Source organism: Hermetia illucens, chromosome 5 (genome assembly GCF_905115235.1).
Source record: "Hermetia illucens chromosome 5, iHerIll2.2.curated.20191125, whole genome shotgun sequence".
NCBI classification, from domain to species: Eukaryota; Metazoa; Arthropoda; class Insecta; order Diptera; family Stratiomyidae; genus Hermetia; species Hermetia illucens.
In genome coordinates, this window is record NC_051853.1 from 8712298 (window position 1) to 8734443 (window position 22146).

The 22146-nt window shown below is 43.0% G+C and overlaps 2 protein-coding genes across 4 annotated transcripts in view; both read right to left on the reverse strand.

Annotated features, from left to right (window-relative positions):
• The window catches only part of LOC119656610 (LIM domain only protein 3), a 315382-nt gene extending 294951 nt beyond the window's left edge, over nt 1–20431 (reverse strand). Inside the window, exon 1 of the mRNA XM_038063047.1 lies at nt 20298–20431. The gene's annotated coding sequence lies outside the window, so the exon portion shown is untranslated. The remainder of the gene's footprint in view (nt 1–20297) is intronic.
• LOC119656607 (histidine--tRNA ligase, cytoplasmic) lies at nt 75–20434 on the reverse strand. 3 transcript variants are annotated; one of them, XM_038063043.1, is made up of 7 exons: nt 20298–20434; nt 5463–5716; nt 5119–5334; nt 4834–5055; nt 1297–1503; nt 654–1238; nt 75–551 (listed from the first exon to the last, which is right to left on the reverse strand). In XM_038063043.1, the coding sequence occupies exons 2-7, from the start codon at nt 5616–5618 to the stop codon at nt 348–350; spliced, it is 1590 nt and encodes a 529-aa protein (XP_037918971.1). In that variant the 5' UTR covers nt 5619–5716; nt 20298–20434; the 3' UTR covers nt 75–347. The 3 variants fall into 3 exon arrangements, with proteins under 3 accessions (XP_037918971.1, XP_037918970.1, XP_037918972.1); XM_038063042.1 differs by lacking the exon at nt 20298–20434 and adding an exon at nt 19953–20087 and having other exon boundaries at nt 348–551; XM_038063044.1 differs by lacking the exon at nt 5463–5716 and having other exon boundaries at nt 348–551; nt 20298–20430.
• Nucleotides 20435–22146: the final 1712 nt, after the last annotated feature.

Here is a 22146-nt window from a genome sequence, read left to right on the forward strand (position 1 = left end):
AATTTACTTTAGATAATTGTCGAAGATTTAAAAGAAAAAATATCTATTCGAAATTCTTAAATGAAACAAACAAATTTCAAGCCTTTAAAGTGCTTTATTTTCGGTCCTTTTCTCATTTCTTTCTTTCCTTTGGATCCATATTATCTTAGTTGTAATTCTTTCAATTAATATTAAGAGTGAAATACAATCAAATTGTTTTGCCATCTATTTTGAAAAAGACATTGCTATGAGAATAAATAAATAAGGGTATTGAAAGCTTTGTTTTTCGTTTGTCCTTTGCAATACAAATGCTTCAAGAATGCTTGAAAGTAAATGCTAATGCGTGGTAGGTGTAACACTGGATTTCATTATGATCTTAATCGTCGGATTATTTCGTCGGCTAAGTCTTCTAATTTCACTTCGTCCTCCTTTCTTGTTGTGACTTCTCGCAATTTAACAACGCCTCGCTCTAGTTCTGAGTCGCCCAGGACAATTGCTAGAGGAATACCGTTCTCTTCGCAATGTTGCAATTGGGCTAATAATTTGGGGTTGGTTTTATAGGAGTGTTCAGCCTGTGAATGAATAAATTTGTTCAAGATAAAAGTATTATGCATTTGGAGCTCATTAGCATCGTTTTTAGCGAATGCGAAAGAGCAGCTTTCAAGAGAACTTACCTTGATTCCTTTGTCCCATAACGATGAGATGATTTTTAGTCGTTTCTCATGCAATCCCTTATGAGCAGACGCGACATATACTTCAATCTCTGTTGTTCTGACCTTAAGACCTTGTGCGTTTTGTCTAGCTTCAAGCAAAGAGAATATTCGTTCTACACCGATCGACACGCCAACACATGGGACCTGTTTTTTCTTCGGATCGAACATGCCAACCAAGTTATCATAACGACCTCCACCAGCCACTGACCCAATAGTTCCCTGCTCCCCACTACTATCAACAGGGGCATCACTTTTCAATACACATTCGTAAATAACCCCAGTGTAATAATCTAAGCCTCGAGCCAGACTCAAATCGAACAGAACATTCTTCTCTACACCAAGTACTTTGCAGTATTGCAGCAAGAGTTTCATCTCCTCCAAACCTTTCACGGCCGACTTGACTGATTTCAAACGGTCGTCCTGAAGTAATTTATCGACTAAGTCTGTTCCGCCACTTAGTTGTACGTAAGTTCCTATCAAATCTGCAGCAGCATCGTTTAATCCCTTCTCTTCAATCATTTCTTTCCGCACATCAGCCCAGGGCGACTGAAAGTACACAATTAACTAGAGTCAAAATTTCACCGACAATATCTCAAAATCTCACCTTATCTAACTTATCTACAGCAGAACAGATCGATCGGAACTTATCACTGGGCACGCCGCAAGCTTCAAACATTCCATCTAACAATAATCTATGGTTTAACTTCACTACAAAGTCACCAACTTGTAAGGCTTCGAGTATTTCAACAACGATTTTCACGCACTCAGCATCAGGAAGCATAGGATCGTAAGTTCCAGCGATGTCGAAATCCTAAAATTAGAGCCAAATTTATAGCACATCGTGGCAGCTGCTAAGAATCGTGAGCCAAGCCTTCTATAGGTCTCGAATTACTACAATTCAAACTAAAAAATATTGGGTTGAGGGAAAAGTAATGTCGTATTTGTGATGGAATTTTAACGCTTTATTTAACATACTTAGAATTATCCGATTTAAGTCAAATATGCGCCGTTTTGTTCGCAAACTTGTTGCCATTTAGAAGGCAACTCCATAATCCCCCCTTATAAAACTCCCCTCCTTATTTGCAAAAAACTCAGACAGCCAGTTTTCGCAAACCTCTTTTGAGGAGAACTTAGTAGCACCAAGAGTGTTTTGCATGGACCAAAAGAAATGGTAATCACTCGGTGCCAGGTCCGGAATATACGGTGGGTGCGATAGGACATCCCATCCGAGCTCCCGTAGCTTCTGGCAGGTCATCAAAGATGTGTAAGGCCGAGCGTTGTCCTGTGTCCTGGTGGAACAGAACACCATTCCTATTGACCAATTCTGGCTGCTTCTGGTCAATCGCCTGCTTCAAACGGTCGAGTTGCTCACAGTAGAGGACCGAATTGAGGGTCTGGCCATAGTTGAGCAGCTCATAGTAGATGATTCCCCTCCAATCCCACCAAACACACAGCAAAACCTTTCTGCCCCTAAATCCGGGCTTGGCGATGATTTGGGCCGGCTCGCCGCGCTTCGACCATGATCTTTTTCGCTTGAGATTATCGTACGTGATCCATTTTTCATCACCAGTCATCATCTTCTTTTTCTTCAGCCTTTGTCCCGTCCACAAGCGGGGTCGGCTCGTCGTGATCGGCTTCGCCATTTGGCTCTATCGAATGCCTGATCTGGGTGCAATCTCGAGGCTTCCAAATCCCCATCCAGTGTATCAAGCCACCGTTGCTTAGGTCTGCCTTTTGGTCGTTTACCATTGACTTCGATGTTCAGACCAATCATGGCAAGTGAATTCTCGTTTGCACGAATTGCGTGACCATACCATCGAAGACGCCTCTCTCACAACTTTTCCACGATCGGTGCAACCCCATAACGATCGCGGATATCCTCATTTCGGATGTGATCTAAACGTGTGACGCCACTAGTCCAACGTAGCATCTTCTTCTCGATTACCGCAAGACGCCGTTCATTGTCTTTTATGGTCGGCCAACACTCAGAACCATAGAGAGCGACTGGACGGACGACATTGCGGTAAATTTTAGATTTGAGACGTTCGTTGATACGTCGATCACAAAGGACACCAGTTGTGGGACGCCACTTCATCCGGGTTGCGTTAATGCGTGAAGCAATTTCATAACGCAGTTCTCCATTGGCTGATAGCGTTGACCCGAGGTATTTAAATCGCTCAGTTCTGGGCAGATCACTGCTGCTGATAGTGATTGTGCCTGTTTCATGGGGATCGGTCGTCAAAAATTCAGTTTTGTTTAAATTCAATCTGAGACCGTGTTGCATGAGGCGATCATTCCATTTTTGAACAAGTTGCTCGAGATCATTTTTGCTATCAGATGCTAGGACAACATCATCTGCATAAAGCAGTGTGTAGGGCGCTGGACGTTGGATATCCCGTGTGACGGTGTCCATAACAAGGACAAAGAGGAGTGGTGAGAGGGCACTTCCTTGATGAACACCAACAGAGATACGAAGCGGTTTTGATACACCCGCCATACTTCGAACTTTACTTTTCGGATCGTGGTAGAGCAATTGAACCCAGCGCACGAGTTTTTCTGGCACGAAGTGTTGTCGTAAAGCATACCAGATGATTTCGTGTGGTACACGGTCAAACGCTTTCTCTAGATCCAGAAAGGCAATGTAAAGAGGGCGATTCTTCTCACGGTGTTTCTCCATGAGTAACCGCGCAGCGTGTATTGCGTCAGTAGTTCCGCAGTTCTTGACAAATCCGGCTTGATTCACGGTTATTTCAACAATGTCGCGAATACGGTTGTCCAGAATGCGTTCAAAAATCTTCATGGTATGGGAAAGTAACCGGATCGGACGGTAATTTGAACATTCTGCTGGGCTACCTTTCTTTTTCCATATTGGAACAGTCGTACTTTCTTGCCAGTCAGATGGTGTTGTTCCTTCCTGAATAACCCGGTTAAAGAATTCACTAAGCCACAGTGTTGGGTCCCAGCTCTTCGTTTTCCAGAGCTCAGATGCGATGTCGTCGGGTCCTGTTGCTTTCCCCGATTTCATTTGTTTTATTGCCTCCTCGACTTCAGTTGCGCTGACTGATGGAACTGCTCCAAATGTCGGCGATGATTGTGGAAGTGGAGGATGAGCAAATTCTTCAGTTGAAATCTGCTCGAAGTATTCTCGCCATCTATCTGTTGCGGCTCGACGGTTGGTAAGCAAAGTACCGTTCTTGCCATTAACGCAACAGAAGTGTTCGATATCCTGTGTACGCTCGTTACGGCTTTTAGCAAGTCGATACAGATCTATCTCGCCATCCCGAGTGTCCAGTTTATCGTAAAGATTTTTGAAGTGGTTCGCTCGGGTGACAGCGACCGCTTTCTTTGCTTCCCGGTTGGCATTCTTATAAATTTGCCAATTAGCAGGCGTTTTATCGTCAAGAAATTTGTGGTAGAGGCGTTTCTTTTCACGGACCTTTATTTCAACATCATCATTCCAAAGCCAAGTATCGGCTTCAAAAATGGGTCGAATTCGTTCCGTTTCAGCAGTGCATCGCAGGCGTTGATTCGGCCCCCCAAATTTTTTTGCGTCAACTCTTGTCGCATCCAAACATCCAGCTTTTTTTTTGGAATTCAATCTTCTGCAAATCGTTCCAAATGGTTTTATGATCTATACCCAGTTCCTGGCCAATCGAGCGAGTGCTCACATGCCGATCTACTTGGATAATTTCGACGATTTCATCGGTTTCTGCGACGATTGGCCTACCAATACGGGGTGTATCTTCGACATCCACTGCACCAGAACCAAATCGATCAAGCCAACAACGCTGTGCTATGCGAATCGTTACAGTATCGGGCCCATAAACTTCTCAAATTTTTTTCGGCCGCCTTCGTTGCATATTTACCTCTCAGGTAGTAAAAACGTAAAATATGACGAATTTCTTGCTTGATGGACTCCATTTTTGACGCGCTATAACTTGAGACTGAAACGTACGATCATAAAACTGTCAAAGAGACACCTGTAGCCCAGATTGTCGTCATCAAATCGCCGTATAGTATGACCCGATGCGATAAATACAACACAAGATATGTTTAAGTGTCGCTATCTATTGACAAAATACGAAATTACTTTTTCCCCAACCTAATACTACGATTCGAACTAAAAAATATTACAACTTACGCATTGGTAGAACTCCCGATATCGTCCCCTCGTCATTGCCGGGTTATCCCGCCGATAAACTTTCGCTATGTGGTACCGTTTAATACTCGATATCTTACTCATGGCTAAATAACGAGCCAAAGGAACTGTCAGATCATACCGAAGAGATAAAATCTCTCCGCCTTGATCTTTGAGATCATAAATTAGCTTTGAGTCTTCGCCGTACTTTCCAGTTAGCACTTCCTAAAATGCATAAAATCCGATTAGACTGAGCCTTCCACAATGCACTTACTTCTATGTACGTACCTTCAATTCAAACACTGGAGTATCTATAGACTCGGCTCCATGCTTTTTAAATACCGCTACGATTTTATCCAAAACACCTTGCCGCAATGCCATTTGTTGCGGATTATAATCACGTGTGCCCTTGGGCGTTTTAAGTGTGAACTTTTGTGAAGATGCATTTTCCTCACCACTCAACTTGGCTTTAAGGGCTAGGAGTTTCGCCACCTCTTCATCGATCTGCAAGAGAATTTCAAATTCAATTCGTTTCGTTTCTTTCGTTCTTTATCGTCTAATAAACGTTTAATTTTGAAGGGATAGCATTAGAGCATAAGAAAATTAGTATAAAATAGAGATCTGAGTCTGACCTGTAGTATTTGCTGTTGTGCGCCAGCGGAAATAGTGGCAATCTTTTCATCAGTCGAATAACTACAGTCCCGAAAGCTTAAGAAACCCGGTTTCTGTTTATGAGTATGCAATTGTATACGAATCGAATTTGAAACTCGAACAAATCGATGCAACATTTTCGAGATGAATCGATAGAAATGGAGTAGTAGATGGAAAATAATGTCTTTTATCTGTAGGAAAACTTTGGGTGTCTCTGGGAGATTTTGTTTCAAGCCTAAATAAAAACATTAATAATTAGAATTGTAACAATTGCATTGGGAAGGATATAATGAACGCAAAAATGGTTCGAAATCAATAGAAATTGGATGAAACAAAAAAAATGGGAATTGAGTCAAAACCAGGAGGAAATCTCCGCAAATTTTATGTAATTACGATATTGAAAGGCATTCGATTATGATATTAAGCGAATCAAACACGAACACTATAAACACAGAAAACTTGTACTTATACTATTTTAACAGATATTGCTTTTTTACCGTCCATTTCATAACCTCTAACGCATGGGAATTATGGTCCTTCGTATGATACAGAATATGAGACAAAAGCTTAGGAACTATATATTCAGAAGTTAACCTAACAACAAGGAAAAAATTGCCACTATTAGATGTAACTAGGCCTAACGAGAAGGGGTGGAAAGGCGAGGATTCCCCCGGGCCCGGAATAAACAATTCAATGAAAACAATTCGGGAAACCAGAAGATGGACGCTTTAGGTACGAAAGATTTTGTGTATTTTTTTATAAAAACGTTAGAGTGGTCATTTGTCCCATTAGTAGCTAGCATGTAATGTACTTGCATATATTGGGTAAAAAAATATCCACTTTCGCGTGATACTGACATTCAAAGCCTTGAATTTCGACCCCCCGCACTCCCCAGCTTTCCAACAAATATCAAAACTAAGACCGGCTTCGGAAAGTTTATTTGATATCACACGTGACACTGCATAATTTTCACGTCAGACACGTATAATTTTCACCCCGGGCTCCATTTTCACGCATAACTGTCACCTTGGCCCCGACTTTTCTCTCTAAGGCCCTAGATATAACTTAACAATTTCACGTAGGAATAACAAGAGTTTATCGGTAAATTTGGGTTTTATAACCAAACCTAAAAGGCCCGCGTTCAATCAACACGTGGTCAATTTGGTTGAAAGTGGTCCCGTCTGGAGAGGCCCATGTACGTTCGTGGACCGCTTTCCATGCAAACCAGGTACTTCCAACAACCATTTCGTGACACTGCTAATTGGATTGATTGAACGCCGCCACCTCTCAGCCTTGATGAATGTCAGAACATATAGGGGGGCCAATATAGACTCGGATCACTATCTCGTTGGCATGGTGCTTCGAGCTCGAATAACAACACCACCCAGAATCCCCTCTGACAATGAGGTGAGAGTTAACACTGAAGCCATCCACAACACAGCCCTCCGCGACACCTATAAGAGGGAAATGGATGCCGCAATAACCGCAGTCAACAGAGGATGAAGCCTTATACACCTCGATGCTCATCCTGCCGAGACAAAGAGGGAAATCTGATTTCAGACAGAATGGGCATATTGGAGCGATGGGTTGAGTACTTCGATGAGGTACTGAACAACCAGAACATCGGCGAGTTGGAGGTCCCGCCAACTAAAGACGACGGACAAATACTGCCACCACCAAGTATAGGAGAAACAGTCCGTGCAATTCATCGGTTAAAAAATCATAAGTCGCCAGGAGCCAATGGAATTACAGCCGAATTGGTTAAATATGGAGGCGATCAGTTACACCAAGTGGTTCATCAACTTGTGCTCAAGGTATGGGACAGCGAATCAATGCCTGACGATTGGCAACGAGGCATTATCTGTCTCATACATAAAAAGGGAGATATCAAACAGTGCAGCAATTATAGAGGTATCACGTTCCTGAGTACCATCTATAAGATATTCTCCGCTATCTTGTAGGCCGGATAACCCCATACGCCCAGAACATCATTGGTCCATACCAAAGAGGCCTCACTCCAGGTAAATCAGCAACAGATTAGATTTTCTCTCTGCGGCAAGCCATGGAAAAACTGTTGAAATATGGACCACAGTTGCACCATCTATTCATCGACTTTAAAGCCGCCTATGATAGCATAGCCAGGGTAAAACTGTACACGACCATGAGAGAATTCGATATCCCGACGAAACTGATAAGACTGACTAGGCTGACCCTGACCAATGTGCGAGGCCAGATAAAAGCACCAAGATCACTCTCTAGACAATTCAACATCAACAACGGTCTACGACACGGGGATGTTCTATCATGCGTCCTCTTTAACCTGGCCCTCGAGAAAGTGATCCGTGATGCTGAGATAAATGCAAAAGGTACGATCCTCTTTAAGTCCACCCAACTACTGGCCCATGCTGACGATATCGACATTATGGGAAGAACCACCCGAGACGTACAAACTGCCTTCATCCAGATCGAGCAGGCGGTGCGAGATCTTGGGCTGCACATCAATGAAGGCAAGACAAAGTATATGGTGGCAACGTCAGCACCGAAAACCAACTAACCAACAACACCAAACCGCACTGGTCAAACAAGAAGAATAAGGATAGGAGAATACAACTACAGAGCCAATTTCAGCTTACAAAAACTGTTTCGCTCGAAACATCTCACCATAGGGTCAAAGCCCTTACTGTACAAGACAATGATCTTACCAGTCCTCATGTATTCCTCGGAGACTTGGGTTCTTAGCAAGAAGAATTGCAAACTCTGGGCCGCGTTCGAGAGAAGAATCCTTCGAAGAATTTTTGGCCCCCTACATGAGGATGGACGATTCCGTAGCCTACATAACGACGAAATCTATGAGCGATACCATGACCGTCCGGTTGTGGATAAAATCCGGTTCAATAGGTTAGGGTGGGCGGGTCACTTAATCCGTATGGATGAGGATGATCCAGCCCGGAAAGTCTATAAGGGCAATATCAATGGCAGAAAAAGAAGACGAGACAGACCCTGCCTAAGATGGAGCGATGGCGTAGGTCAGGACGCCAGAGAGCTTTTAGGGATATCGAATCGGTGGACCTCGGCACAAAACCGGGATGTCTGGAGTTCCTTATTAAGGCAGGCCTAGACCGGATACCGGTTGTTGCGCCATTGATGATGATGATGATGAAAAGGCCCGCCCATCACCATCACCATTCACCAAAAAAATTTCCACCTAATTCCACTAGTGGTGTTGGACGCCCTACACTAAGAGATTAGATATTGTCTGCTATTTGTAGTCTGGCCTAAAATTGATAGATCAGTAGCTTCCTCCAAACTACAATTTTTATTTTTCCCCTTCATCAGTACAAAGCTAGAGTAGCTACACATTGAAAAATAAAAATTGTAGTTTGGATGAAGCAACTGGTCTATCAATTTTACGCCCTTCAGCTTTCAAAGAAGGAAACCCCTTGAGCTTGTATGGAACTTATTTCCTCAGTTGGATCACTTAACTAAAAAAATGTAGGTTCGATAACTATCTTGCGAATTTCTAATGATATTTGCGTCTGTGTCTATCGGTCTAGTGCCTCCATCGTCTCAGTGCAAACACTTATTCGTAGAGAAGTTTTTGTTATAAAGTGGGATGACCACAAATATATACGGGAAAATTCCATTATAGCATCAAAAAGCAAGCCCACTAATAAAAAATGCGCGGTGATATACCTTAGTAGGTGATGTGATATCACATCACTTTCCTGTATGTAGTTGCCAAATCCCCCATTAGGCGCGTCCCTTCACGTTTTAGGGAGTGGGCAAGCGGGCTCCAGGCCGTCATACAAAAGATAGTAGTGTAGTGGAAATTAGATCCGGATCATCTTTTTTTCCTCAAAGCTTGGAAGGTCACCAACAGCGTTTCTTTCACTGGGAGAGCGCATAACTGATCTCTGTGAGTTTATTAGGGAGAGGCGAAATATCCACCAAAATATCAGCGCTTCGATACCGGGCAATAAGTTGTTGTGTATTAGGGCGATGAAGGAAAAAAACGCCCAAGCGTCATGTGGCAAAGTCACGCGTGAAATTATGAGACCTCCTCAATATAATGTAGGTGAGAACACAGGCAAACGGGAGTAGGAACGAAATAAGTGAACTCCTTGGTACCCAGCAATCGGGTAAAAGAAAAAAACTTCTTCACCAGCTAAGCCAGTGAAGGTTCCGGATAGTTCTTTGGTTACCGCCCCAACTTTGACAAAAGGGGAAGAATCGACAGTCCATAAACCTGAGCAATGGACAAAGGTGGTGAACAAAAGGCGTCAGAAGAAGAAAAAGAAGATTCATCCGGAAATAATCATTATTTCCAAGAAAAGATATATATCTTACGACGATATCCTTCGGACGATAATGTGAGTAGTATTAGGCGTACGCAGAAAGGGAATTTAATGTTGGAGGTAAAAAAAATCCAGCGAGAAAACAACGGATAGTTTTTGCGGCCAGATGGCAAAGGTGTTAGTTGAGCAAGCAGAATTGATTGAATTCCAACAAATAGTAATCGCAATGCAAAGACCTAAACGAAGTAACATCCACGGAGGATATCTGTGTTGCGCTAAGGGAACAATTCAACCGTAGCGGAACACAAAGAGGTGCGATAAAGACGATGAAGAAAGTAGAAAGAAAGAAGTACACATCGCTATTATTAGCTTACCGATATAATCAGGGGTTAAACTGATTACCACAGGCAAAGTAAGAATTGGTTGGATAGTGTGCCGACTTAGGGAGCAAGTATCTCTCAAGAGATATTTCAGACGCCTTGACTGCGAACACTTTGCAGCAGCATGTACTAGTGAGCACGAAAGGTCGAACAGGTGTAAGAAGTGTGGAGAAAGGGCCCATCTTAGCCATGATTGCACTACAGACCCACGATGCATGTTGTGCAGAGCGAAAGAGGGAATGGACGATCGGAGCGTTACAGGAGGTGGCAGGTATCCGGCATACAGAAAGAAGCTGAATCGTAAGGCTAAATGAGGTTGATACAAATTAACCTCAACCATTGCGAGGCAGCTCAAGATTTGTTCTCGCAAATCATTCGAGAGTCGAATGTGGACGTGACGACAATCTGTGAGCCATAACGAAATTACAATAGTGCTACGTGGGTGAAAGGCTCATCCGAAAATACGATGGTATAGGCTTGCAAACGGCAAGCCATTCTGGAAACAATAGCGGCTTTGTAACCGCCTCCCCGGAATGCTATTGTTGTTTGAATTGTTAGCACTGATGAAGTGAACAAGTGGTTCCCGAAATACCGGTATTTGCAAGAATAAATATCTACACCAACAAAAAAGAACTAGTCTGGACTTGTTAGCACTGATAAAGGGAACAAGTAGTTCCCAAAATATCGATATTTGCAAAATGTAAACCAACACTAACGAATAGGAAAAACAAGTTTTTATTATTTCAAAAAATGTAATCGCTAGAAGCACCGCGTAATTACACTCAGACCGCTATTATTGAGCAAAGGTCAATGGCGTCCATATCTACAGCTGTTACGCTCCCCCTAGTGCAACATTAGCTGCTAGACAGCTTGGTGTTGGACGCTAGAGACAGCAGCCCCAAATTACTGGCGATTTCAATGAGTGAGCCTTGGACTGGGGAAGTCGATTGACGAACACCAGGGGCCAAATTTTGCTCGAAATCTTCCAGGGGCTGGACATCATCCTAGCCAAAGTTGGATACATGCCCACCTTCCGAGGCAAATCCTCAATCTGACTTATATCAGTACCTCGTTGGGCGGCAGTCGAATGTGCAACAGGAATAGAAGAATCAGGATAGCTGGCTGGTCCACTGGAGCTTTCGAAAAAGACACATGGTGGTACATGGTGGCTTAAGGAGGACGCGACCCGAAGGAAACGGCGCTGAAAAACGTGAGCCAGGTATGTCATGTCAGCGAGTAACTGAGACATGCCACTCTACAATAGCGCGACGGAGATTCTACCACGGTAGGAAACTAAACTACCGATGGAATCAGCGAGTGTTGAGATCCTCGTGCCTGCGATGGAGGAGCCTTCGCGAAATGACAAAAGGGACATCAGGACATCGGCACTCGGAGAAAAAATACCGCGATCTTCGAAGTAGCCTTAAGAAAATCATATAGAAAAGTAAGCAGAGTCACCAAAAGGTGCCCAACAAAAATTGATCATTGTTGAAACGAGGAACTTGAGTCCAAGAACTTATGGGCCGAATACTCAACAGCTGCAGAATGAAGGGAAGTAGTAGGAATAACCCGTAAACAATATTACATATTTGACAGTGGACATCTTGGGACGAAATCTTACTATCTTCGCCATTATTTATCGCCTTTTGTTTTTATTTCCCAAACAACTTCTCAAGAAACTGCCACAAGTCACCCTAAAAAGGAAACCATTGAACATATTTTACCCAGAGGAATTTTGTCTCTCTCCTTCTGAGTTCAACAGCATCATGTATCCGTGTGGAAAATTTTTACTCATTTTAAAAGGTATGAAATCTGAAAAGTGCATTCACTTTTGAGGTGTACCTGTTTCGAAGCAAATTAACGACAGTACCAACGTTATCGATAAGTCAAGGTCACATTTTTTGTGGGGACGAATGTGGATAGAAGTTGTCCAGTAAAAAATAGCACCGAGCAGGTGTACTGACGATCACTTTTGGTGATCATTCACAAATTTGAAAGCAACTATTGATTTTATGGACGCGGAGTTCAAAACCTCCGGCGAAAAGTTCGTATGCACCGAATTCATTGCGAACCGGTTCCAATTATCTTTACAAAACAGCTATACCATTTTTTTTACCTTTTCCAAAATATGACTGACTTTTTTACCAAAAAATTTAACCAAACACAGAAAATATTTTAATGCAATTAAAATATGCATGAATTTAACATTATACAGTGAAAAGATATTATTTAATCTCGGCACGACATAAACTGTATTCATTATACCTTACACACATAGCGCTAATATGTAGATCACTTTAACCTCGAGTAGTAACAGCGTTCAGAGGTTTTTAGTAGTCTGAATACTCAATAAAACAGGTTTCATCAAATATCGTTGGTCAGCAGATATCAAGAGATCAGCAGATATCAATACCACATGACGAGCCCACTTCTATTAGCATACCTGATTGGCGGGATATATGTATGTTCAGCGACATTTTCGCTAAGATGAATCACGGAAGCGTGAGTGGAATTGATACGGAAGTACGAAATATCCATTAAAATTCCGATTAGATACATTGATAAAGGAAAGTAATTGTCCTTATATATTTAACTTGGTTAAATGGATGGATATGGATTCTTGGTATAGGCTTCACTTTGCTGCCTCCTCCTTTTGGCTTATTGTGTGCTTCACCAAAGTTCACTTAGGTGAATTGTCCCCACCCCAAATGTGCTTGGTCGAGCTCTCTTTTCAGGATTTGTTATTCCCCTTGTGATATCGAACATTTTCAACGCGTGATCGTGGGGCAGTCTAATATGATGGGGGAAGCTTTTCCGCCCCATCTACAAAGTGTTTATGTTGGATCCCTGTGGCGCGGCAGGATCCGCACCATTTGAAATTTATTTCGAATGTTGCGGATGCGGACGGGTAGATGACGCGGAACTCTCCACTCAATCATTTTAGAACTCGCCACGGGAGTGGAGAATTAGCGGTGAGAAAGTGCCGTTGGTTGGGACAGTAAGGACCGCATGGAAATAAGCCAGTTTCTTCTGTCTCCAACCGCGGCGGGTAGCAGTCGTGAATCGAAGTCCCGTTTAAGTCAACTTCGAAGCTAGTAGTGCTATCGCTAACCATGATGGACATTTAAATTTGAGGGAATTAGTGTTACTTAAGAACAACGATCACATGTGAATAAAACTTTATAAGAAACTCATCGAAATGGAGCCCTTCAAAAAGTGTGGTTTTTGTTACTAAATTACCTTTTCACTGGAAGCATTTCAGTCAATATCGATTTATTTAAACTTATTCGAAATAGCTTCATGACGGATCAAGTGATTAAATTACTAAATCCCCATCATATGTAACTTACGAAGCAAAGCATATAACTCTACATACACTTCTTCTTTGACTAGTTTGACAGTTTGACGCCCTAAAGTGAATTCGCCAATACTGATTTCTAACAGAACTCGACCTTAAGCACAGCAGTGCTCACCCTTACGTTCTGTAAAGTTGTCTCGAATTATAATTCATCTTGAAATCAACCTAAGAACAGAGACAACACTTCCTAGATATAATAATTGATCAACGCCTTCGATGCTCTGCTCATTAATGCAGATAGTGAGAATGCAATGACCCGTCCCACAGGTTCCCAGTGGGTTTTGTTGGTCTTTTCCTTCAGTACAGCTCTACTTGCCTCTCTGTTCAAATCTAGAGCCATTTGACCAAAGTCCATGACCCGATGAGAAAGCAAACAGATACTGCTGATGGTATCAAAATGTTTGAGGAAATATCGATCGCTGATCGATGCGAATCCAGATGTCCCTTTTAACAATTTCTCCCTGAAAGTGACCTGGCCTCATTCATCGCTAGGTTAGGAAAGAGCGTATTAACGTCAAAATAGACTGTTTTCTTCTCATTCGATACATCTGTTTCCCTCAGAATTTTTCGAATTAGATCCCAAAAATCGAAACCTCATCGGAACCATGCCTGTAAAAATAACTTTAAAAGTACGATCCCATCTACGCAGAGAATCGTCACTTGTCATTTCTATATAATGCACTCAGTTAACAGCCACGATTTTTCAGTCTTGCTTTGTATCCACCTGTTAAAATGCCCAAACATGCAGTTGTTTGCAGTTGGCTACCGCTCTAGTGCAATAGTTGTGCTGAATGTAGTGTGGCATTGCGTAACGTTTATTGGGACGTACCTTAAATCACCAAATTCCCACTGCCTACAGAATGACAGGATCTCCAGCAGTAATATAAAGCTTTGTTGGCAAAGAGTATATGCGTAGTTGGCGCAATAGCGGCCATTTGGCATGGCTGCAGGGGTAGCAGACCGGAGATCTCTATAGTCTGGAAAGGTATAGATAAGATCACCACGAAGGAGGTTCGCGAGGCTTTAGAAAGGAGTTCGACCTCATTGGAGTTCAAGAGTCAGCGTAAAGACGCTACGGAAAGCCTACGGTGGGATACAAACCGCCATCATCAGTCTACGAGTGGAGGCAGCACTCAAACTGTTGGCAACAGGGAGAGTAAAGATAGACTGGATTATGTGTCGCCTTAGAGAGCAGGTGTCGTTGAAACAGTGCTATAGATGCCTTCAATCACATCGCGAAGGCATGTTCCAGTGCTTATGACGATTCGCAGCCGTTGCAGTTGGCACAACTGGGGCCGAATTGAAAGCGCATTGGATGACAGATATTATTGGATACTTGGCATATTTGGTAGAAAATTACCTCTCAGAGAGAACTCTCTAGTACGAGACGGATGAGGGTCCCAAAGAATACATCATCACAGTGGGGGTACCACAGGGCTCGGTACTGGGTCCATTGCTGTGGAATGTCATTTATACTGGAGTGCTTATGCTTCCCATCTCAGTGAAAGCCATTTTACACTTTGGCACTGCCTGTAGTTGTTGCAGCCAAGCACCCAAAAGATGTGGATGTTTACGCGACGGTGACGATGAGAGCGGTGAAAACCTGACTGAAAAAGGCTGTATTGACCCTAGCGGATGGGAAAACGAAAGCGGTCTTAATAACGAGCCGTAGAAAAAAAAGACCGTGAAAGTGGAAGTCGGTGGGTATATGGTCATCTCTAAGCCGGCTATCAAGTACCTGGGGGTGATAAATCACGCCAAACTAAACTTTAGGGAGCACCTAGAGTATTTATGTCAAAAGGCAGCTGACAACGAAACGGTACGATTGCTTTTAGCCGGAGTAGTGCGGTCCATTCTATTGTACACGTCACCTGTATGGACGGAGGCACTCGCAAACTCTCAAAGACGGAAGCAAATGAATTCGATTTACCGACTGATGGCCTTGAAAGTTTGCAGTGCCTTTCGAACCACGTCAGTTGAGGCAGCATCGGTAATGGCGGGCTTGATTCCAGTCGACATTTTGGCGAATGTGTGCTATACCATGCAAAACGTATGGAGGGGCACACGGAACGTAAGAACGCGGCATGGTCAGTGTCGTATGATCTGTAGTAACGCAGGTAGAGATGAGTAAATGAGTCTTCGAAGGGCCGTTGGGCGCCACAGGCTTATCCCTAACATTAGGGAATGGCTTGGGCGACAACACGGAGAAACCAACTACCACGTTACACAGTTCCTCACCGGACACGGAGGTTGCTATAGGCAGTATGTATACCACTTCCTGCTGGATGTTTCGCCGAATTGTCCTGCATGTAGTGGCACACCGGAGGTACAGAACATTTTTCACTGCCCAAGATTCGCGATGGAAAGGAGCCTGAACCAAGCGCTAGTAAGGAACGTGAGCCCGAAGATTGTAGCTGCGTAAAGAGAACTGGCTTACGGTTTCCGCCGGAATTATAAAAATACAAAATGAACTGGTGAAGGAAGGTGGTCAAAGGGTAGTGTAAGTCCCAGGGTCAAACGTGGATTGGTACCCACGATGGAGCATAAAATCTGGGAAACGTCTGCTGAACTAACACCAACAGCTCTACTACCAAACCTTATCTCCACCTCCAAGTGGTGATCGCTTGGAGCTCTTTCTTAACGAAAAGCTGCAGACGGAGAAGGATGAACGCGAGCCTTCCGCACCTAAAAACGGGACAAATACTACCAACTGGTCCTCCGGGTTGTGTGGAACTGACAACCCTACGCGGAAAACTACTTGTTTCGAAGCCACAAAAGGAGCCTCGAGCTGAGCTAGCGGCGGAGCAAATTTAGATATATAAGCTTCATGAAGTTTCATGCCCCTACAAAGGAGACTGCAAAGTCGGAGAAGGATAACATCTACGAAACAGTAGAATGAACTCTCGAAGCCTATCCTAGGTACGATATCAAAATCATACTTGAGGATTTTAACAGTCAAATAGGGAAGGAACCCGTATTCAGGCGATACGTCCGCTGACATGGCTTACATAAAAATACAAACCATAACGGATTGCGGATTATTCAATTAGCGGTGTCACACGAAATGGTTGTTGGAAGTACCTCGTTTCCGTGGAAAGCGGTCCACAAACATACATGGGCCTCTCCATACGGGACCACTTTCAACCAAATTGACCACGTGTTGATCGAACGCTGCCACCTCTCAGGCTTGATGAATGTCAGAACATTCAGAGTGGCCTTTTCTCCACCGTGAATTGCTTAAATATGGAAGCGACCAAGTGGTTCATCAACTGATGCTTAAAGTATAGAACAGCGAACCAATGTCTGACGACTGGCAACAGAGCATTATCTGCCTCATATATAAAAAGGGAGATATCACGCAGTACGGCTATTGTAGAGGTATCACGTTGCTGAGTACTCTCTATAAGATAATCTGCGCTATCTTGCTAGGCCGGATATCCCCATACGCCCAGAATATCATTGGCCCATACAAAGAGGCTTCACTCTAGGCAAATCAGTAACAGATTTTCTCTCTGCGGCGAGCATTATTACTGTTGGAATATGGACATTAGTTATACCATTTTTCGTCGACTTTAAAGCCGCCTATGATAGTATAGTTAATATAAAACTGTACGAGGCATACCCTGCCTGAGAAGGAGCGACGGCGTAGTCTAGGATCCCAGACAGCTTTGGTGGACCTCGGTGCAAAACTGGGATGTCTGGAGTTTCTTATAAAGGCAGGCCTAGAAGGGATACCGGTTGCGGCGCCGTCGATAATGATAATTAATGTCCTGTAATGTCGGTGTTGATGTGATATCACATTAAAAAACAAAGCCAAACATCAACGTTTGGTCTTAGTAGAATTGCGGGGCCGGCTTGCAAGTGTCGAGCCGAGTATTGCTTGCGAATTTATTAGTGCTATTATTTATCACTCTCTTGGCTGCTTTTGCCCCAGAATAATGGTTTCGGTTTTGTGTGCGATAACTTTTAACTATTGGAATTATTTGCAGCTCTAACCCTTAATTCCACATAAAATTTCATCCACGAAATTGTTGTTTCTGAGACTGGTCCTCTAGTCAAAGCGGGCGAATTCCTGCCAACAAAAGTGAGAGAATTATAATACTTTCTGTGAAAGAGTTTTCCGAAGAACGAGTAACAATTATGTTGGTTAGCTCAAACAGCTTAAATTGCAACTAGAGCGAAAAGTAACCAAATCAGAGGTGATCCATTAGTTACGAAGCACATCGTTTAATTAATATCTGATGCTATGAGGGTCACTAGCTACTAGAACTGTACCGTTCGTATCAGCTCCTGCAATCAAACGGTGTTAACAGTGCTAGTAGCGGCGCTATGGAAATGCAGCTAAATGTTGCTGAAAGAAGTATTAGGTTGTTGCAAATGAAATGTCGGATATTTGAGTAAAATTTCAAAAAACTATAACTTTTATGAAAATTAATTTTATTAGTCAAAATAAGAACCAGCAGCTTCAATGCACTTCTCCCAACGAGATACAAGGGCATTTATTCCAGTTTCGTAAAAGTCTGGGTTTCTAGAGCTAAGAAATTCTTCAAAGGCACTTTTGACAGCTACTTCATTGCTGAATTGTTTCCCCGCCAAAAAGTGATCCAAATGCTTAAAAAAGTGGTAGTCGGTTGGCGAGAGGTCGGGTGAATATGGTGGATGAGGAAGAGTCTCATATCGTAATTCATTTAATTTTTGGACCGTCATTCTGGAAACATGAGGTCGGGCGTTATCATGGAGCAGTATCACTCCATCTCTGTTGACCAATCTAGGCCGCTGAACACGTAATTTCTAGTGCATTTCATCAAGTTGGGCACAATATTTCTCTGCATTAATTGTTTCACCACGCTCTAAAAACGAATAATGAATAATTCCAGATGCAGACCACCAAACAGTTATCATTACCTTCTTCGGGTGAAGGCTCGGTTTTGGCATGTGTTGTGGAGGCTGATGGGCATCTAGCCATTGCGCTGACCTGCGACGGTTGTCGTACAATATCCACTTTTCATCGCATGTCACTATTCTGCGCAAAAAGGGATTGTTCCTGTTGCGGTTGAGTAGAGAACTGGATATTTCCATTCGCAGCGCCATGTTTTGCTCGTTGAGTTCATGCGGAACCCACTTATCAAGCTTCTTCACCTTTCCAAGCTGTTGTAAGTGCCGAGATACTGTCGAATAGTGTACGCCTATTTTCTCTGCAATGTCACGAATCGATGCCCCGATCATCAGATTCCACTATCAAACGCAACTCGTCGTTGTCGATCGATGGTCCTGGGTGTCCACGAGGTTCACTTTGGAGGGTCATGTCGCCTGATCGGAATTTTTCGAACCACCCCTGTGTCGTTCGTTCGTTTGCTGCGTCAGCTCCAAATGCTCTGCAAATGTTTCTGGTTGCCTCCGCTGCGTTGTGACCAAGTTTAAATTCATATAGAAAAAGTAGACGTTTTTGACTCCCTTCCATGCTTTTTTCTTTGAGTTTTACTTGGAACTTCAATGACGATTGAAACTGAAATGACTCCTTGATCGAACGAACGACTATTTATACTCAATTATCCCATACCACCATTAAACATTAAACAACATTTTAAACATTAAAATCATAACTAACTTCACTTCATTGAAAAATCCGACATTTCATTTGCAACAACCTAATAGTAAGTAAAGTAAAAAGATACGGGAGAAGAGGCGATCACTTCATATACAACTACCTTGTTTTTTGGTTCGCAAACATTTACGAACTGCATAGCGAAGCCAATACCGGCATGCAAAAAAAAGGGGAGAACACAATCGGCTTTTGAAGTACAGATCTGTTCTCCTATCATTCTTACCTATCTACCTTTCTATACATCTAAACTAAATAAAGACCGTTGAAAAACGGTCTTTCCTCAAATGGCACATCACAGATTTTGCAGATTTTTTATTATTGGCGAATATTTTTCACACCACTATACACAAAAGCAGTGAAGACAAAAAATATGATGCAATTTGAATATTAACAATACTCATCACGAGAGAAAGAAATGGAAATTTATGTGCAAGGCCTCGGCGCTAACTTATCACGCTTTAAGAAGGTAGGAAACGCTTAAACGTAAGATGAGGGAGGAAATCAAGAAGAAAGAGGAAAATCAGTCACGATATTATGCAATTAATTCAAAGAAATCTGAAATAGCTACGTCTCAACTGAAAGTCTAAACTTGCCGACTGAGTTTCCCATTCATTGTTTGGCTTCCAAAGAGCTCGATTTGCCAATGTACCAGAAACGCCAATGAATTATTCTCAGTGCATTATAGACCGATTGGCATTTGAAACCTCACTCGCAGACCAAATATCTATAGGGTAACCACATCGGCTGGAATCCAACCGATCTACTTCCGAGGCCGTCTGTTGCCACAATTGCTGGCAAGATCTAGATATCCAATCTCCGTTCCGATTACTCACTCGCACAATATCGTTGGCCCCCGTAGGCCAAGAAACCCAATCTCAAGGCGAGTAGCGATGGATAATGTTGAATTAGACACAATTAGATGTGGAAAGTCCGACAATCTGCGCCTTCCACTCACACCGCAAACCCCCGGAAATTACTGCCGCGAACAAAAGGAGTGAAAGCACTGCGGGTTACTACTTGACGCAATTTCTTGACCACTTCACAGCAAAGTATGACAGTTTGCATGGAGCTCATTAGACACGCAAGAAGTAGAGAGCAAGCCTTCCTGACAATTATCTAAAAGATTCGTGAAAGAACTCGTGGAAGATACACAATGAAAAGGTTAGTGAAAAAATTACCCTTTCTTTCGGTTCTTTGGCGGCTTTCAACTGTCGCACCAAATCGCCTTGTTCCTTGATCGAATTCAACAATTCCTCACGGTTACCGCTCATAGCAAAGTTTTTCAAGTCCGGCAACAGAACACGATACACAATACGCCACGCGAAAACACTCCTTCCGGGGAAACCGTGAAACCTTAACACAACCGAAACGAAGAGGGTTGCAGTCGCGCCAATGATTCGCCAGCAAACGTTCTGCACAACACCAACGAGAAAAAAGATTTGCACCGAACACCACACGATTTTCACCTTTCCGGACGCAATGTACACGCGGTCAATGAGAATGAAATGTCTCCGCCGCGTTTTCAAGATTTTGACGGATTAATATTAGCAAAAAAGCAGCTAATGGGAACCAGAACGGGGAGGTGGCAAGCGGCGAATCATGCCGAACGTCAATGACATTTCAGTACAAGACAGTCTAATTGGATTGGGTGCGTGTACAATGCTGTCGTCTACAATCTTAGAAGGAATTTGAATTTGGCGGCTAGGAATCCAATGAATTTAGGGAAAATCGGCCTGGGGGAAATTCAAAAGAAAAATATTATTTTTAGTGAATTTATTGTTCAATAGTTAATAATCATGCAAACGCAATTAAAGAATTCAATAACTGTTGTTCACGATAAATGAAGCTAGATTGATTTTTGTATTTGGCAAACTGATTATGTTCGGAATTTGAATTTTTACATGGAAGTGGTCTCTCTGGCTTATTATTATTGCACTGCGTCCTTAAAGAACTATTGTGCTCCTTTTACTGGTTATAGTGTACCTATTGATCATAGTATCTCAAGCAGGCCTATAACCGTTAGGAATTTAGTATATTTCCTTTTTTTTTTCTTCAGTCTTTGTCCCGTTCATAAGGTCGTCGTGATCGGCTTCGCCATTTGGCTCTATCGAATGCCTGATCTGGATGCAATCTCGATGCTTTCAAATCCCCATCTAACGTATCAAGCCACCGTTGTTTAGGTCTGCCTTTTGGTCGTTTACCATCGACTTCGATGTTCAGACCAATCTTGGCAAGTGAATTCTCGTTTGCACAAACTGCGTGACCATACCATCGAAGACGCCTCTCTCGCAACTTTTCCACAATCGGTGCAACCCCATAACGATCGCGGATATCCTCATTTCGGATGTAAAATTTAGTAATATTCCCTCCTTCCAAATATTTCAGCTTTGGCATTAGGTATTCTCCCAGGTGCATCGAGCTACTTTGCACAAGTGCCGAACACTGTCCCAGAACGTGTATCGAAGTTTCAACACACTCCGCATAGAATGTGCAGGCAGTGTCCACATATATCATTTGGCGAAGCTAGTTTAGTCAGGAGTACTTTTTGGTGAGATTTAAACAGTCCTAGTAGGCTCGCCCAATATAATTCCCACAGCCGCTCCGGTTTATTTTTTAATGTCATAGCCAGGAAACCGTTTCCGATCCCACAGAAGGGTTCTGGCTCTTTTAGAGACGTCCCTGCTCCTTTCCTGGCTAGTTCGTCCGCTGTCTTACTGCCTTCTAACCCAACATGGCCTGGAACCTAGAGTATCCAGATCTTATTGTGTGAGCTGAACGTATTCAGTCTTTTAAGGCGTTCCCATACCAGTTTAGAGTTTACTTGGTTAAAACTAAGTGCCTTGATCGCCGCTTGGCTGTCGTTCAGAATAATAATGTTGTTCCGCCGTAGTTTCCTTGGAGGTTGAAGGGGGCACATTTGTCTATGGGGTCTATTTCCGGCTGGAATATGCTAGTGTGCTTACCAACTGGCTCCAAGTACATTTTCTTTGGATCAATGACCCCGGCGTTCGCTCCCTCCGCTGTAAG